Source organism: Colobus angolensis, unplaced genomic scaffold (assembly GCF_000951035.1).
Source record: "Colobus angolensis palliatus isolate OR3802 unplaced genomic scaffold, Cang.pa_1.0 Scaffold74, whole genome shotgun sequence".
Classification (NCBI taxonomy): domain Eukaryota; kingdom Metazoa; phylum Chordata; class Mammalia; order Primates; family Cercopithecidae; genus Colobus; species Colobus angolensis.
The window spans coordinates 10,827,297-10,846,276 of NW_012121154.1; the positions used below are offsets into that span (position 1 = coordinate 10,827,297).

General features: G+C 41.1%; 1 protein-coding gene across 2 annotated transcripts in view; it reads right to left on the reverse strand.

Annotated features, from left to right (window-relative positions):
- Window positions 1-18,980, reverse strand: part of SLC26A5 (solute carrier family 26 (anion exchanger), member 5) — a 73,371-nt gene that overhangs the window by 2,802 nt on the left and 51,589 nt on the right. Inside the window, exons 10-19 of one of the 2 annotated variants that reach the window (XM_011927744.1) lie at window positions 14,895-15,042; window positions 13,890-14,003; window positions 12,701-12,778; window positions 11,608-11,703; window positions 11,286-11,392; window positions 3,895-3,964; window positions 2,632-2,724; window positions 1,849-1,956; window positions 997-1,197; window positions 189-243 (exon numbers count right to left, since the gene is read on the reverse strand). In XM_011927744.1, the coding sequence (XP_011783134.1) occupies window positions 189-243; window positions 997-1,197; window positions 1,849-1,956; window positions 2,632-2,724; window positions 3,895-3,964; window positions 11,286-11,392; window positions 11,608-11,703; window positions 12,701-12,778; window positions 13,890-14,003; window positions 14,895-15,042 (1,070 nt within the window). The remainder of the gene's footprint in view (window positions 1-188; window positions 244-996; window positions 1,198-1,848; window positions 1,957-2,631; window positions 2,725-3,894; window positions 3,965-11,285; window positions 11,393-11,607; window positions 11,704-12,700; window positions 12,779-13,889; window positions 14,004-14,894; window positions 15,043-18,980) is intronic. The other variant, XM_011927745.1, reaches the window with a different exon arrangement.

Genomic DNA, 18,980 nt, shown 5'->3' on the forward strand with positions numbered 1-18,980 from the left:
CAAGTAACTTGTAATATGAATGCCTCCATGTGGCTAATTTCAAAGCTGGCTTTAGAGTGATTTTTCAGAGGAATAATTTTCATTTTTATAAAATAATTAAAATTCAGGACATTTCCAAGTGCAATTGTTTAAATGAGAGAAACAAAACTGCAATTTTAAGCTTCACCCCATCTTAGAGGTATACTCACCACTGCATCCTGCTAAGTATACATATATACCAACGTCTCCATATTCTTTTACAATCTGTAATAATGTTGAAATAAAGTTTAGTTTCTCTTTACTCTGTGCCAGATGAAAGTCTCTTTTTACCATTGCTTTTCAGTGATAGAAGACACTCTAATTCATTCACTTGAGCTACTTTGCTTCAATAATGATGTATTTTGAGCTAATCAATTAAAAATAATTTTGTATTTCTTTCGCTTTTTATGTGGGCAGTGATAATAAGGGGTAGCAAAAATACTGTTAAATTTTACTTAAGTATAATAAAACTATTATATTAACTTAAAAATATTATAATTTTAAAATTATAAACAATTTTTTTTAAGAGACAGCATCCCACTATTTTACTCATGCTGGTCTTGAACTCTTGAGCTCAGCAATCCTCCTGCTTCAGCCTCCCGAGTAGCCCAGCATATACAGCAATGTTTTCTAAAATGAATCTTCTTGTAGCAATAGATATTAAAATATTTACAGATGATGTTATGACTGGGATGTGTTTCAAAATGAAAGAAGAGAAAGTGGATGTCAGCTATAAAGGAAACCAGATTGACCATAAGTTGATAATTGTTGAAGCTGAGTGATAGTTCATGGGGGTTCAATATACTAAAATCTTTACTTCTATATATTTTTGAAATTTTCCATAATCAAAAGGTGATAAACGGCAACAGAAGAGAATTTTAAGAGATGAGAAGAAAGCCTAGTCCACCTCCCTGATTTTGCTGACAGCATGACATTGGACATAGAGGTGTTAAATGACTCGTTCAAAAGGATGCTTACCCCTGCCAGAGTTTTCACTCCAACAGAATCAATAAAATTGACTTGAGTGAAATCCAAAATGACAGTGTGGATGTTATCCCCTGGGGGCATAAATCTTTGCATTTCTTCAGGAAATGTGCTTTTGATCACTATTGGGGGATATTTTACTTCACCATCCTCTTCTTCCGGCTTGGTAGCATCTTCTCCATCTACTTCTGCATCCTGTGTCAAAAATTAAACCAAATCAGAATTCTATGAACAACTCACATTTCTGGTTGTGAGAAAGATTTATAATGGAAAATCCACCCTTGTATTCTTAAGCTACTGACTCTACCAGACCCCTTGTAAAATATTTGTCATATTCCAGCCTTGTAACTGAACAAAAAAAGGATGTATGTATAACTTTCCATTTTAACTCAATTTATTTTCTCTTTTTCCTTCTCCTCCTTTTTTTTTTCCTGTCCAACAAAATCCACTCTCCTCAGTTATCTATCCATTTGCCGCTAACTTCTAAAATAGTTCCATTAACTTTAGTACGACGGGTCATACATTAGCATGCCTGAACAGCAAAAGCCAGCCTTTGAGCTTTTTAAACTATCAGCTGAATCAATCTACGATAAAGTGCTAATGGTAAAATCTGTTAAGGTATTGCCTAATTTTTATTTTTTAAAATGATGTTTTCCTTACTTTTTTCAGAAACATCCTCATAACTGACCTTATCAGGTGCCTATAAAATATAGAGGATACTTGGGTGGTTTCTAAACCTTCCTCTTTTAGTAACTTCGTACTGTGTTTAAACTTGAATCATGAGTAAAGACGGAGAGCACTGAAGAACAAGACAGAAGGGAACATTTCAATGAAAAGACCACTCACCGCTTTGACAACAGTCGCGTTGGCCATATTTGCATTTCCGACTTCCTTAGCATACTTCCGCATGGCCTTTCTCCTTGCTCCCATGATGACTGCTGGGTTCACTCCAGTCTTTACAGAAGAGTAACACAAGCAAAATCACTGCATGGCGCTCCGAGACCCACCCCAATGCCACTCCCTTTCAAATCTCCCCATTTAACTGCTTTCTGTGTCAGGTTATCACCCCAGCCCTTGCACTGCTTTTCCCTCAGAGGCATTAGTAGCCTTTCTTATTCTCAATCTTTATTCAAGACAACCAGAAGCTAAAGTATTAAAGATAATTTTTAGAGCAGTCTTTATCAGGCTCAGATCTGTCAGGTTGTTATATTTAAGAGACTCTGTGCGTTGATAGGGAGGTTTTCCTATATACTGGGTGGTGTAGGGTTGAGTTCTAAACATGACCATAGGAATCTATATGATCCCAAGAGTAAGAAACCTAAAATTATTTTCTCACTTTTTCTTAAATTTTTTTTGAAAAGTTTTATATATATGTATATGATAAGAGAGAATGAACAATGGTGATGGCTGCACAATGTTTATGTACTTAATGCCACCACCCACTGGACTGTATATTTTGAAAATGTTTAAAATAGTGTATTTCATGTTACGTATCTTTTTATTGTAGTAACAATAAAAGAGAAACAAAGTGAAAATGAAATAGTATATACAAGGGTATTCTAGTGATCCTTATATCCCTGTCAACCCACAAATCCCATCCTCAGAAATAATCAATTTCTCAAGACTCACCTTTCGTTTTAATGCATTGCTATACAAGTCACTATTTGCATAGTAAATTGGTGCATTTATTTGAAATATTTTTATTCCAGGAATTTCTTTCACCTGAAGAGTAAAATATTGCTGAATTTAACACATGGAAATATATCAGAATGAAAACTGCATAGCCTCCCTACTCCAAACAGAAAATGAATGCAGAAGTTGCTAAGGTCTACTTTTCAGGGCTTAGCTAAAACAGTGTCACTCTAGCACACACACACACACACACACACAAAGATAAAAAAAGAAAAAAAAAAAGTCACTCTTATCTACTCATGCTCTGAACAGAACTGACAGAGACCTTTTAACATGCACATCTTTCCATTTGTTTTAAAAGTCAGTCTTTGTTTTACTTTTACCATTAAACACAAAGAAGAAACTGAAAAATACTCAAAAACAGAAAAGAAAATGGACAGGAGATGGAAGGCTGCTGCCCAGACTGTGAGAGGTAGGCAAATAAAATGAACAGAGGTTTACACTGGTTTGATTCACAGACGCAGGAAGGATCCTAAATGGACACAAGTGAAACTGAGTGAATATTTTATCAAGAACCCTCGTGGAACTCTGGGAGGCAGGCTGGAAACAAGTAATCCTACATATAATTCTTTGGATCGAGGAAAAAAATAGCAATTCTAACACCTTTACCTTAGAGTGATTTTTGTTTCCTCGTTTTTTAATACCTTAGAGTGAGTCTGAGAATTTCTTCCCAAGTGTAAGACAAGACAGACAGACAAAACTAGTTTTAAAAGATTTTGCAAAAATCTTTGAGATTCCACAGAAGAAAAGAACATTCAAAATCAAGGAAATCTGAAACCATAATTTTAACCATTAAATGAAGTGGGAGAATTCCACAGCCCCACCATCTTACATGGTTAAAAACCACCATAATTTTACATGGTTAAAATTATTTTACCATTGGTTTACATTCACCAGAAAAAAACCATGCATACACAAACCATCCTTTCAGTTTCAATACCATATAAATATATACTTTAATTTCCACAATATATACTTATTCCCATTAAAAAATGAGGAAAAATAAATATTGGAAATTGAGTAGTTAATGCATAGTATAAATTATAAAATTGAATCCATACAGTAGATCAAAGCTCAGACTTTTAACTTTGACCACTATGTCTCCCACCTTATCCCTACTTTTTGTCCTGGGTAAAAACAGTACTTAGCCAAGCACATCACATGCTTACAACCTTTTTAAATGACAGAAAAAGGTCCTACCTCCTCATATGCGTCTATATCAATATACACATCAGTTTCAGGAAGCTGTCCAAGGACTTTGTAGCTTGGACTGAAGACAGAGAGTGTTAAATACCATTATGTTGAGGCACAGCGTGTGATTTCAACAGGAGATTGTGTATGTTTATGTCAGGTTGGGGTTTGCTAGTGCATTTGGAAATGCTTGATCCTTACACATTACGTCCCCAGTGCCATTCCAAGCCTAACACACCCCACACACCTCACACCACATGCACATCACATGCCACACACACATACATACCACACATGATATGCACACACCATGTACATCTCATACTACACATACACATCCCAATACCTACCTCACACACCACACACATACACAATACACACACTTACAATGCATACATACCACACACACATATACACACAATAAACACACACCACACATACAGAATACACAATTACATGATATACCACACATATACATACACACATGCATACATACCACATGTATAATACACAATACCCCCACATGCATATACACACATACAATGTACACACACCATACATACATACTTCATATCACACACAATATACACACAATATACTACACATATACACGTCATACACACCATATATATACTACACAATGCACACACCCCACATGCGTACACACCATGCACATACATACCACACATGTGCAATACACACATACCACATACACCTCATACCACACACATGCTCCCACACACATACACAATACACATACAATGTATACACACCCCACATACCACACATACACAATACACACATCTATACATAATGTATAGACACTACACACATACATACACACAATGCATACATACATACACACAATGCATACACACCCCACACACATGCACAACACAAATACTTACACATAATGCATACACACCACACAAAAAGACACACAATACACACACACCACACATATACAATATACACAATCACACCATATACCATGCATACACATCCACACATGCATACAAAACACACACATACTACATGGCACACACAATACCATACACAATACACACATACTATATACCTCACACCACACATACCCCTACATACATATACACACACACATGCATACATACCACACATGCAATATATAATATGCATACCACACACATACATGCGTACACACCACACACATGCACACACTACACAGACAATACACATACATGCACACACATGCATACATACCCCCACTACATGCCACACACAATACCATACACAATACACACACCACATACCCCTCATACCACGCACACACACACCCACATACATACACACATACACACCTGCATATACAACCTTCATCCCACATACATACACATACACACCTGCATATACAACCTTCATGCGAGACACAATACACACCACACACATGCATACACACACACAATACACATACATACACATCACGCACTTATACACGTATCACATACACCTCACATGTAACATTACACACACACACATGTATACCTCACACCACATACACAATGCATATCACACACCCTATACCTCCCCTCCCTGCAACACCATACCACAAATATGATCTGGTCAGGACAAAAGACTCAGGCATTTAGAGGTGGAGGCAACACTGAATTTCGCACAGTTCAAGTTATACCAGGGATATATGTGACACAAGTTCTCCTCATGCCACTCAGTAGACAGAACTGTCCTTCTGCTCTAACTTTAAAGTAGGAGAGGGAATTTTTGTTTGTTATTAGCAAGAATCACTGACTCATGGTAGGGGAGTAGTCAATTGAGGGCATGGGGAGAAAATGAAAATCTCACATTAGCATAGAAGTTTTCTTAATTTAGTCTGAATGGATTTTAAACATTATTTTTTGAGAGTCCTAATTCCTTTCTTTTTTTTTTTTTTGAGGCAGAGTTTTATTCTGTTGCCCAGACTGGAGTACAGGGGTGCAATCTTGGCTCACTGCAACCTCCATCTCCCGGGTTCAAGCAATTCTCCTGACTCAGCCTACCAAGCAGCTGGGATTACAGGTGTGTGCCACCATGCCCAGCTAATTTTTGTATTTTTAATAGAGACAGGGTTTCATCATGTTGGCCAGGCTGGTCTCGAACTCCTGACCTCAAGTCATCTACCCACCTCGGCCTCCCAAAGTGTCAGGATTACAGACTGGCATGAGCCACTGTGCCCATCCCTAATTCCTAACTCTTTGTAGGACCATCTGGCTCAAATTAGATACTGTAATAATGACAGATACGTCTTGAACACCTGTTATTATATCCTTTGAACAATGCTGCTGGGCACTATTAATAATTAATATTATAATAATAGTTAATATTATTAACAATCCTGCCATCATGTAAATGAGCAATTGAGGCTCAGTGGGGTTAGGTGAGTTGTTCAAGGTGAGAAAGCTTGGCAGAGCCAGAATATGGCTCAAGGTCTTTGATTTGACATTCCACAGTTTTGCTACTATGTCCTGGTGCTTTTCAGCATGAATGTCAAAGTACTTTGTAAATCAGAATATACCACACAAGTGTTAGCTGTTTTGCTGTATAGATTCCCTCCATAAGCATTCAGAGAACACAAATGATGTGCCTGGTACTAGACTCCAGGAACATCACTTTTACAGACAAGACGCTTACAGTCTAGTGATATCTGTGGACAAATATGGTTCTGAGGACTGATACTGTAGATAAGGAGCCAAGGCACTCAGCTGAGTTTGCGATTATGAGAAAACCTCTAAGAGACTCAAAGTGCTGTCCATGTGTTGCAATCCAGTGCCGCAGGGGAGGCAGAGCAGGGGATGGGCACATGGATCACAAGTACACAACTAGCTGAGATGGACACATGCAAAGTGCTGGGGAAGGATCAGAGCGTTGCTGTGGGTACACAGGAGAAGTTGAGGTCCCTGACTGGGCCTCAAAGGATGAGGATTTCAAATGTAGAAGATGAACAGGCTTTCCTGATGATCTGCAGTGCCCTGGCACACCATTTCTGCAATACTATTGCTCCCAGTGAAGGCCAAGTCCTCACTACTTCCCTAATGACACCAAGAGCAAGAAAGTCTCTTTTAATGAAATCCCATGGCGTTTTATTTGGCATTTCTTATGCTTATCATACTGTACTTTGTTTACACCTGTTGAGGCACTTATAACTGTGTATTCTAGTCTTTAAAAATTTACTTTTGTTTTATTATTTGCTTATTTCTTTTTTAGAGATGGGATCTTGTTCTGTGGCCCACGCTGGAATGCAGTGGCCTGATCATGGCTCACTGTAGCATTGAACTCCTAGGCTCCAGTGATCCTTGTGCCTCAGCCTCCTGAGTAGCTGGGACTATAGGTGTGCACCACTACACCTTGCAAATTAAAAAAAAAAATTTTGTAGGTTGGGTGCAAAGTTTGACACCTATAATCCCAGCACTTTGGGAGGCTGAGGTGGGAGGAACACTTGAACCCAGGAGTTCAAGACCAGCCTGAGCATGATGGTGAGACCCCATCTCTACAAAAAATTTAAAAATTAGCCAGGTGTGATGGTGTGTGCCCATCATGGGAGGCTGAGATGGGAGGATCCCTTGAGCCCAGGAATTCAAGGTGGCAGTGAGCTGTGACCGTGCGACTGCACTGCAGCCCATGTGGCAAAGTAAAACTCTGTCTCTAAAAATAATAACATAAAAAATAATTTTTTTTTGGTAGAGGCAGGGTCTCATTATGTTGTCCAGGTGGGTCTCAAACTCCTGGCCTCAAGCAATCCTCCTGCCTTGGCCTCCCAAATTGCTGGGATTAGGGGCATGAGATGAGCCACTGTGTTTGGCCTATATTCTAATTTTTTTGAAGATGGATTATAAAATGCTGATTGAGGCCAGGAGCGGTGGCTCATGCCTGTAATTCCAGCACTTTGGGAGGCTGAGGCAGGTGGATCACGAGGTCAGGAGTTCAAGACCAGCCTGGCCAAGATGGCGGAACCCTGTCTCTACAAAAATTACAAAAAATTAGCTGGGCATGGTGGCAGGTGCCTGTAATCCCAGCTACTCAAGAGGATGAGGCAGAGGCAGAGGCAGAGAACTGCTTGAACTCGGGTGGTGGAGATTGCAGTGAGCTGAGATCACACCACTGCACTCCAGCCTGGGTGAAAGAGCATGATTTTGTCTTAAAAAAAAAAAATGCTGATTGAGTCAGCTTCTGGATTTGTAAAAACTCACATCTGAGTCATTGCCTCACCACGTACTGTGATCTTGGGCAAGTTACCCAATCATTCGAGACTTCAGCATCCACATCTGTGAAACAGGGTTGCTGATTGTCATTGGGTTATAAGATTATATGAAACGACATAAAGCATTGATCTTTGCACAGAGCCAGGCACATAAGTAATTATAATAATTTGTGCCATCCTTACTTCATTGTCCTTTTTAACACCATCATCATGATAACGTGTTTGTCATCCTTAGGACAACGCAACCTTTGAGGGGAAGGACCATGTCTTATATACTGCACTGTCCCTAGAGTCTAGCATCTCCCTGGGAATATAATAGGCCTCAACAAGTATCTATTTAGTGAAATTATAATTTTTTAAATTTTATAATGCTAACCAAATTGTAAGCTTTGGAGGGCAGAAGCTGAACCTCTGTCACATTTATAACTCTTGCAAGTGCCCGAGTTCAGGAACTATCTGCAGAACGATGTGATTTGTCTCTCTTTTTATTGTTGTTGTTGTTGTTGTTGAGGCAGACTCTCGCTCTGTCGCCCAGGCTGGAGTGCAGTGGCACAATCTCGGCTCACTGCAAGCTCCGCCTCCTGGGTTCACGCCATTCTCCCCCCTCAGCCTCCCCAGTACCCCTGCCACTGCAACCTCTGCCCCCCAGGCTCAAGTGATCCTTCCACCTCAGCCCTCCAAGTAGCTGGGACCACAGTGTGCACCACCATGCCCAGTTAATATTTTGTACTTTTGGTATGGATGGGGTTTTACCAGGTTGCCCAAATTGGAGTTTTTTTATTTTTTTTTGAGATGGGCTCTTACTCTTTCATCCAGGCTGGAGTGTAGTGGTGTGATCTTGGCTCACTGCAACCTCAGTCTCTCAGGTTTAAGCGATTCTCCTGCCTCAGCCTCCTCAATAGCTGGGATTACAGGTGTGCGCCAACACACCCAGCTATTTTTTTTTGTATTTTTAGTAGAGACGGGGTTTCACCATGTTGGCCAGGCTGGTTTTGAACACCTGACTTCAAATGATCCACCTGCCTCAGTCTCCCAAAGTGCTTGGATTACAGGTGTGAGCCAGTGTGCCCAGCCCAAACTGCAGCGCCGGCCACCATGCCTGGCTGACTTTTGTAATTTTAGTAGAGATGAGGGTTTGCCATGTTGCCTAAGTTGGTCTCGAACTCCTGACCTCAACTGATCTGCCTGCCTCAGCCTCCCAAAGTCCTGGGATTACAGGAGTGAGACACCACACTTGGCCAAAAGTTACAGATATTTTAAAACCATAACGTTCACCAAAGTTCTGAGATAAAGAACTCTCATATATACTAATAATGTTCTTTATAAAAATGGGAAACACTTCTTTTAGATAAATATGGGCAACAGTATTGGAACTTGTTATTAAAAGTAGTTAAATTCTTATCTTCAGTTTAGAATCCCACATATTCTTAACATTCTTCTGTTATGTCATTTGTGAAGATGAAAGAGCTCATTTCCCACCCTTGAGGGTAGGGAGCATCCTGACATCCTGCAGATAAGGGGTCAACATCCTCATAAAGTGCCCTTTCAACACACCACAGTCACAACTTGAAGATTTCATGTGATTTGCAACCACAGGCAAAACACACTAGCTTCATTTTCATTTCCCTGTGTGAAAGCAGGAAGGGCACTGGCATTGGGAGAGTGTGTGGCACTTCTCAGGCACTGTGCTGGCTGTTTGTAGGCCTTGTCATTTAAACCTTATTGTAACTATATGAGGTAGAAAGTATTAGTCCCATTTTACAGATGCAGAAACAGGCTCTGAGAGGTTTACAAAATCATAGAGCTTACAGAGGTGCTGCCAGGACGTGACTGAAGTCCAGGCTATTTCTATTTTATTGTTAAACTTTTTTTGAGATGGAGTTTTGCTCTTGTTGCCCAGGATGGAGTGCAATGGCACGAACTTGACTCACTGCAACCTCTGCCTTCTGGATTCAAGCGATTCTCCTGCCTTAGCCTCCCGAGTAGCTGAGATTACAGGTGCACGCCACCACACCCAGCTAATTTTTTGTATTTTTAGTAGAGACAGGGTTTCACCATGTTGGCCAGGCTGGTCTCGAACTGCTGGCCTCATGATCCGCCCACCTTAGCCTCCCAAAGTGCTGGGATTCCAGGCAAAAGCCACTGCACCTGGCCAGTCCAGGCTATTTCTATGACAATGCTTCCTTTTCATCTTTATGGTGATTTATCATAAAAAGTTTTTGTTTTTGTTTTTGTTTTTTGGTAGAGACAGAGTTTTGCTCTGTTGGCCAGGCTGGTCCTGGCCTCAAGTGATCCTCCCACCTCAGCCTTCCAAAGTGCTGGAATTGGGATTACAGGTGTGAGACACCACGCCCAGCCCATAAATATATATATATATTTTGAGATGGAGTCTTGCTATGTTGCCCAGGCTGGAGTGCAGTGTCTCAATCTTGGCTCATTGCAACCTCCACCTCCTGGGTTCAAGCAATTCTCCTGCCTCAATCTCCCAAGTAGCTGGTATTTCAGGTGCACACCACCACACCTGGCTAATTTTTTTTGTATTTTTATTGGAGACGGGGTTTTACCATGTTGGTCAGGCTGGTTTCAAACTCCTGACCTCAAGTGTTCTGCCTGCCTTGGCTTCCGAAAGTGCTGGGATTACAGGCGTGAGCCACTGTGCCCAACCATATTTCTTCAAAAGTTATTTTATACTTTGCCTAGTGGGCTCAGCTTCCTACTAGGGAGAAGAGATAACAGGGGATAGTGGTTCCGGATGGAGGAAAGGACAATGGAAGGACTGCATATGATAACTTGGTGTCAGAGTTTGCTTCATGTCATTGAAACCTATGTCAGTACCTGGTGCCAAAACAAACTGCAAGAGGGTAAATAAACCTGCATAGCACTAGACTGGGAATGGCAGAAACAATGATGGAAATTAGGCTCTTTTAACATAACCATTGATGGGAGCATAAATTGTGACACAGTAGAGCATTTGGCAAAATTATATGGAATTTTTTAATTGGCATTTTGTTCATTTAGTCAACAGGCTACATGAGTGTTACAGCTCCCTCTCACACTAACTAGAAATCATCAAAGGGCTCCACTTTTACCAACTTAAACTTTGGTCTACACTTAAAGTCAACATTGTAATCTCTGCCGGGATATTCACACCCATTCAAATCTGGGCACTCACCTCTGTGTTCTGTAAATCACAGTCAGCAGAGCAATGATCACAGCGGTGATCAAACCATAGTCCAATCCCAGGAACAAGGAGGACACAAAAGTGGTAAGCCAGATGGTCTAAGCAAAAGACAGAAAGCTCGATGAAGAACCACGTTAAACATCCCACAAGAGGTAAACACGCAACTAACTGTGCACACACACATGCTACTTTTACCTTGCCTAACTGGATACTGCACATAACAACTGCATTAACTTATCTTTCTCACATTTTTCTTAGCATAATCATATTTGCTCTATGACATATTAACATAGCCATCACCTTTGTTACTTACCAGCTCTATTTTGCTGGTTCTCCAGAAAAAGGGGAGATCTGAGAACTGCATAAACATTCCCTTCAGGTTGACAATCACAATGGCGGACAGCACAGCCTGAAACAGAGCACATCCCCCATGCCTCTCCTCTTGTGTCCACAGAGTGCCCTTGGCTGGTTCCTCACTGTCCTGCTGTCCTCCCCATGTCTTCTCCCTACTCACTTCCTATATGGCACTGATGGTAGCTTTGAAGCCAAGGACACCTGGATTTTTAGGACCTGGTTAGCTAAAAGGGACCTTGGAAAATCAGTCTTTTTTTTTTTTTTGAGATGAAGTCTTGCTCTGTCACTCAGGATGGAGTGCAGTAGTGCAATCTTGGCTCACTGCAACCTCTGCCCCCCAGGTTCAAACAATTCTCCTGCCTCAGCCTTCTGAGTAGAGTAGCTGAGACTACAAGCACATGCCACCACACTCAGTTAATTTTTGTATTTCTAGTAGAGACAGGGTTTCATTATATTGGCCAGGATGGTCTTGAACTCCTCACTGCAGGTGATCCGCCCACTTCGGCCTCTCAAAATGCCAATTGCAAGTGTGAACCACCGCACCCGGCCGGAAATCAGTCTGATATCCTAATAGCAAACCTGCATGGTGGCCAAGAGGTTCAGAATTAAACTTGGTACTCAAGGAATTATTTCACCTATGGTCTTTCTACATTATGATCTTCCCTACTCTATATGGTTTCTGATCTCTACTAGATTAAATGTATCATCATGTAACTATCTTATGAGTGTAGGCCACTTCAGACTTTTTTATGAAAGTATAAGGTCATAGAAGGTCAAAGAGAGAAGGGACGTTCAAGATCAGCCAGTCCAAACTCTGACGTTGCAGATAAGGAAACTGAGACTCAGAGGAGTTAAGATGGCTTTCCCCAGGTCCTGCAGGCAGCTGTCAGTAGTTACAGAGCAGGATCTTGGTCCTAGCCTTGGCCCTTTCTCATGCCATCCTGTGAGGGTTACAGTAAATAACCCTAATATAGCCATAAAAACATAAACAAATAAAATAGCAAAATCTCTACACATGAAAAAAACTCCACCCAAGTCCACATTATACACACCTGGGGCAATGATTCAAAGAGGAATCCAGTTGCTAATATGACCAGCAGAATCATTAATGAGGCCAAACAACCTGCAAGCTGAATGAGAGAAGACACACGGAAGGGGCTTTTAGGAGACGTGAATAAGAGGCAGGGCGTAAGTCGGTTTTATTCTTTTGATAATTACTATGGGAAGATCAAGAAAATAAGCATTCAAATAAGTCAACTAAACCACTACATACCTATAGCTCCATCCCACTCCCTCTCTGAAGTTTTGGTTCTTCTTATGGCTTTTAAATGGAAGCCGAAATGCTGAAATATCCTAATTAAAATGCCCTTTCCAGAGGTGGGGGAAAGATGTCTGGTGTCAATCTGAGACCCACAAGGGCCACCAGAAGAGTTCAGATAAGTGTCTGTTGTGCAATATGGGAGCCAGTAGCCACATGTGGTCATTTTTTTTTTTTTTTTTTTTGAGACAGAGTATCACTCTGTTGCCAGGATGGAGTGTAGTGGCGCAACCTCGGCTCACTGCAACCTCCGCCTGCCAGGTTCAAGTGATTCTCCTGTCTCAGCCTTCCGAGTAGCTGGGACTACAGGCGCCCGCCATCACGCCCAGCTAATTTTTGTATTTTTAGTAGAGACGGGGTTTCACCATGTTGGCCAGGATGGTCTCGATTTCCTGAACTCGTGATCCACCCGCCTAGTCCTTCCAAAGTGCTGGGATTACATGTGTGAGCCACTGCACCCTGCCGGCCATTTACATTTTTAAAAATTAAAAGTCAGGTCTTGGTCGAACTAACCACATTTCAAGTGCTCAAGAGCCACATGTTGCTAGTGGCTGCCATATTGGACAGTGCAGATATCGAACATTTCCATCACTGTGGAAAGTTCTACTGTATGGTGCTGGCGTACTGTCCACACTCAGTCTCAGGCTTTCATGAACAACATCCCATGTCTGAACTTTGAGGTTTACTGTTAGCCAAGCGTTGCATAACTTTCCAATTTAACTGGAGAATATACCTCTTTCCTATAGATTCAGTTCCTTGTGATTCACTTCAACCAATCATGCCTTTCTCTGATTCACTATACAGCTCACTGGAGCATGGATCTGCAGGCAGAGTAGCTTTGTTTGGGTTCAGGATATAATCAAAAGATTAAAATTTAATTACCACCCATATCACCAGGTCTTAGAGGCCTGTTATGTACACACCTGTGTCTTCCCACCAGTTCCCTCCTGAACAAGGCTTCGAGACAAGGAGCATGAAATTGAAAAGGTCTGGAACAGTGAGCCAATGGAATTGCACAGTCCCAGGGCAATGAGCTCCTTTTCCATGTAGAAACAAAACACAAAAGAGATAGGTCATTCTTCAGGAAAAAAAGCATAATAGCCCATTTAATACACATTGTTAGCACTACAGTCTATCTCTTCATTTTCCTTTCAGATGTAAGAATTTGTTTAGTATGAGTTCAAAATAGGAATTATGGCATATTTTATAGTGGGGGGGAGGAAACACTTTGAATTTTTATTTTGTCAGAGATAAATGCTAGGCCTCCCCTGCTTAGCCTCCTTCTTTCCAAACACATCCTCTACAAAATCTTCTTAATGCTTAAGAAGAAAACTGCATGAAAAGGGATAAACTATTTATATTGCTGAAGAGAAAGTTATTGTTGTATAGGACTCTCGGCATCTTTTTAATGCCTGGGCTATTGCTCACCAATGAATACATGCCAGTGTCTTCCTGGGGCGAGTCCTGCTCTTAGATTTACTTTGGGTATTTCTAGTTTGACAACTGCATCTCAGATGAATGTGGAGCATCTAGTTTCTCCTTAGAATACATAAGGTATTGAAATAGACATTGTTATGTCAACATTATAGGTCACAGTGTTCGGATTAAATACCTCATCTATGGCTGTGTTATAAAGTAGGTGACAAAGAGAATATTGTGGAGTTAGTGATGAATCATATACCCAATGTTTAATGAACAAAGATAAGCCTTCCTGGGGAGCAAAAATGCCCTGGAAAAACATTTAATTCTAAGCTGTGAGCTTTAAGAATAGGGATAACATTACAGGTTGAATAAATACATGCTTCAGATACATCAATCACCTAGAAAAAAAGTTTTTCTACCAAGATAGATTAGTTCTTGTGCCTTCCACAACCGACGTTGGTGATTGTACTGCTATGAAACATCTGCAGGAAACTGATTATCTTTACCTGATTGCCGTCAACCTGGTAGCCATGTTTATTTGCTAAGGTCTTGGCCATGGAGATGGTCACTGAAAATCCAACGATGGCTATGGCAATGGCATCTACGTACACAAGGTGGAAGAGGCTGGTGTCCGGATTGGCTGGAGGTAGCAGCCTGAAAAGTCAAGCTGACTTTAACTTGTGTTGTGACCACAAGGCAAAGAAAAAAACCCTGCAACTGCAGGGAAGCATTTTAGGGGGGCATTATCTGCAAATGAGGTGATTAATGTTTGGGTAATTATTTGCTCTGGTTAGCAAAAAGGAGGGCCCTCCTTGACACAGAGAGGATCTTTTCAGGCTCAAACTGCAGAGTGCAGCTTTCTACCTGGATGGGTTATCAGAAGACATCAGATGCCGTTGTATTTATAAAAGGAGTAACCTCATACCTCATGGCATCCTAATGGCAAGTGTAAGTAAGACACAGAAAGCAGGAAGGAGAGGGTCAGCAAAGTGCTCAGATGCCACCAGGCATCTGAACCCAAGTCCTGAGGTGGGGAGGAGCGTAGTCTAAGGGCTACCTTAGAGGAGAATTAATGTCCTGGCAATGCTAGGCACCCCATACTTCTCCCCCTTGTCATCTGATGTAAGGACTCTGAGACTGCTACCTCTTCCTGTTTTTTTTTTTTCTAACCAATTAGCTGAGTTTGTAACATGGGAAGGGAGCAGCAGAAGACTATACTCCTTGGGTGTCACCTAGGAATCTTTTGAATTTGGAGGAGACAAAAGTATGACTCCTGGAATCCCACAATGGAGAACCCAGCTTTTGTGGTACATACTTGTAGTCTGGGATCCTTATCTTAAAGAAACAGAATAGGGATTCCCTAGAATGTTATGGGGGAAGGGGCAATAGGGATTTTCAGACATTCTGCCCCAATTCAAGGCATTGGGCGAAACAATAATAGCAATAACTTAACTGATACTAATAATTATAATTATTACAATAACAAGCATTCATTACATGCCATCTCTTTGCCAGGTTCTGTGCTCATTTAATTATTTTCAATGGCCCGGTGAACTAGGCACCATTATAATTTTACAGATGAAGAAAATGAGGCATAGTGGGGTTCAGCAACTTGTACAAGGACAAGCAGCTCATCTACCAAGTACAACAAAACCATGAAGAACCTGCTTGGCTACAGCTATTTCTCTTACTATGTCATAGCGCAGTGACAGAAGGGATGTTTCACGTCATGGAGTAAGGAAAGAAAGGAAGAAAGGGAAAGGAACCTAGTGTCTATTAAGGTGAGTTTACCTGCTACATACTTTACATAAGTCGTCTCATTTTTCCTCACAGCACTCCCATTACATAGGTTCCACTATTATCCCAATTTATAGGTGAATAAATGGATTTTGACAGACGTTAAGTGATTTTCCCAAAATGGAGCAGGGAGTCAGACCTGGGGGGTCTGACTATAAAATCTGTTGTCCCTCCCTGCTCTTTGCTGCACAGGCATGAACTAAGAGGGAAGGCCTAGGAGCAGGTTTGGGCCTAAGGGAATAAGAATATAAGAAAAGGACATATTTTGGACTGAGTGAAGGAAAGTAAACAAACAAACAAGAAAACAGGATACAGTGCTATGATTGGGATCTTTAATAGTCAACTGTCACTTTCTGGGCACTGCAAAATGCACTGCTCATCTACCAAGTAGGACAAAACTACGAAGAACCTGCTTGTCTACAGCAGATGCACTTATATGTGTATGTATGTGTACACAGAAGCGTGGTAGTTTGCTTCCATTCCTCCCATACGTAATTACATGTGCATGACACTCCCCCAATCTAGATGTGGAATCTGTTTCTCCTCCAGCTATATCTGGGCTGGCCTCATGATTTGCTTTGAGCAACAGAATGTGGTGGAACTGATGCTGTATGAGTGCCTTAAGAGGCCTGGTAAATTCTCTGCTTTTCTTTCCTGTTGCTCTGAGCCCCCATGTAAAGAGGTCTGGCAATGCTGCTGAAGATACCACTTGTAGAGAAGATGCCAGCCAGCCCTCACCTGTTCCAGTCACTCCAGCTTAAGTGTCAGACATGTGAGTGAAGCCCCCTTGGATCCTCCAACACTACTCACACCTGCAGACATCTGCAGATGCATAAAAAACCCCAAGTGAGACCTGCCAAAGAACCACCCAACTGAGCCTAACCTAGACTAAATAATTACGAGCAAATTAATGGCGGCTGTTTTAAGTCACTGTTTTGGGGTAGTCTGTTATCAGTGGAGCAGTAAGACTCACAGGTAACTGAAATGGTATGATTGTATGTAGATAGGTAGGTAGGTATTTGTTACCTACTTAGTTTTGGGCAATGTTACAGAAAGATAAGGTTTCTGGGTAGCCAATTTCCAGAAATGTAAAGTCTTTTTTTTTTTTTTAAGTTAAGCTGTCACATATAGAAGGGAAGCAGTATGTTTGAGTACAATGCAATAGGAAAAGGAAGGTATTAAGCAGAAATTATAGTGACAAGTAGATATATATATATATATATGTTTTTTTTTTTTTAAATTTTTTTTTTTGAGATGGTGTTTCACTCTTGTTGCCCAGGCTAGAGTGCCATGGCATGCGTGATCTTGGCTTACTGCAACCTCTGCCTTCCAGTTTCAAGTGATTCTCCTGCTCAGCCTCCCAAGTAGCTAGGAGCGCCTGCCACCACACCCAGCTAATTTTTGTATTTTTACTAGAGACGGGGTTTCACCCTGTTTGCCAGGCTGGTCTGGAACTCCTGACCTCGTGATTCGCCTGCCTTGGCCTCCTAAAGTGCTGGGATTACAGGAGTCTACCACCATGCCCGGCCAATAATATGTTTTTAAAATGTACAGTTAGATAATAAAGATGAAGCAAAGAAGTAACATGATTAGAAACTAAAAACTCATTGAAGTAACAGTCTTAGAACCCATTACTAATAAGTAATTAACATGACTTGAATGCTGTGTGTTCTGGTGTTCACTCACTGCCTTCCATGTATTATCTCCTGTAGTTCTCACAACTGCCCTTGAGATAAGCACTAATTACCACGCCCACCTGGCAGGTGAGGAAACGAGGCTTTGAGAAGATAAGTGTCACACAGCTAGTACTTGGCAGGCTAGGATTTAGGTTGTTTTGCTCTTAAATCCTATGTCACTCAAGGAGAGATTTTTAAAACTATTCAATTTAGGAAAACAAAAGAAAACAGAAAACCACTTGCCACTATTGATGGGATTGTAAAATGGTATAACTGCTATGGGAAACAGTATGAAAGGCTCTCAAGAAAGTAAAAACAGATCCAGCAATCCCACTTACAGGTATATACCCAAAAGAACTGAAAGAAAGGTCTCAAAGACGTATTTGCACACCCATATCCACAGCAGGAATATTCACAATAGCCAAAAGGTAAAGGCAACCCACATGCTCATCAATGGATGCACGGAGAAATAAAATACAGTATATATCCACAATGGAATATTATTCAGCCTTAAAAAGGGAAGAAAATACTGTCATATGCTACAATATCGACAAATTCTGAAGACACTATGCTAACTGAAATAAGCCAGTCACAAAAAGACAAATGCTGTATGATTCCACTTACATGAGGGATCTAGAGAAGTCAAATTCATAAAAACAGAAAGATGAATGGTGGTTAGTAGGGGCTAGGGGAAGAAGAAAAGAGGAAGTTCTTGTTTAAGAGGTACAGAGTTATAGATTTGCAAGGTGAAAAAGTTCTGGAGATCTGTTTTACAATAATGGGAATATATTTAACACTACTGAAATGTACACTTAAAATTGATTAAGATTGGCTGGGCACGGTGGCTCATGCCTATAATCCCAGCACTTTGGGAGGCTGAGCTGAGTGGATCACTTGAGGTCAGGAGTTCGAGACCAGCCTGGCCAACATGGTGAAACCCTGTCTCTACTAAAAATACAAAAATTAGTTGTGTGTGGTGGCACACACCTGTAATTCCAGATACTGAGGAGGCTGAGGCAGGAGAATCACTTGAACCCTGGAGGCAGAGGTTGCAGTGAGCTGAGATTGTGCCATTGCACTCTAGCCTGGGCAACAGAGTGAGACTCAGTCTCAAAAAAA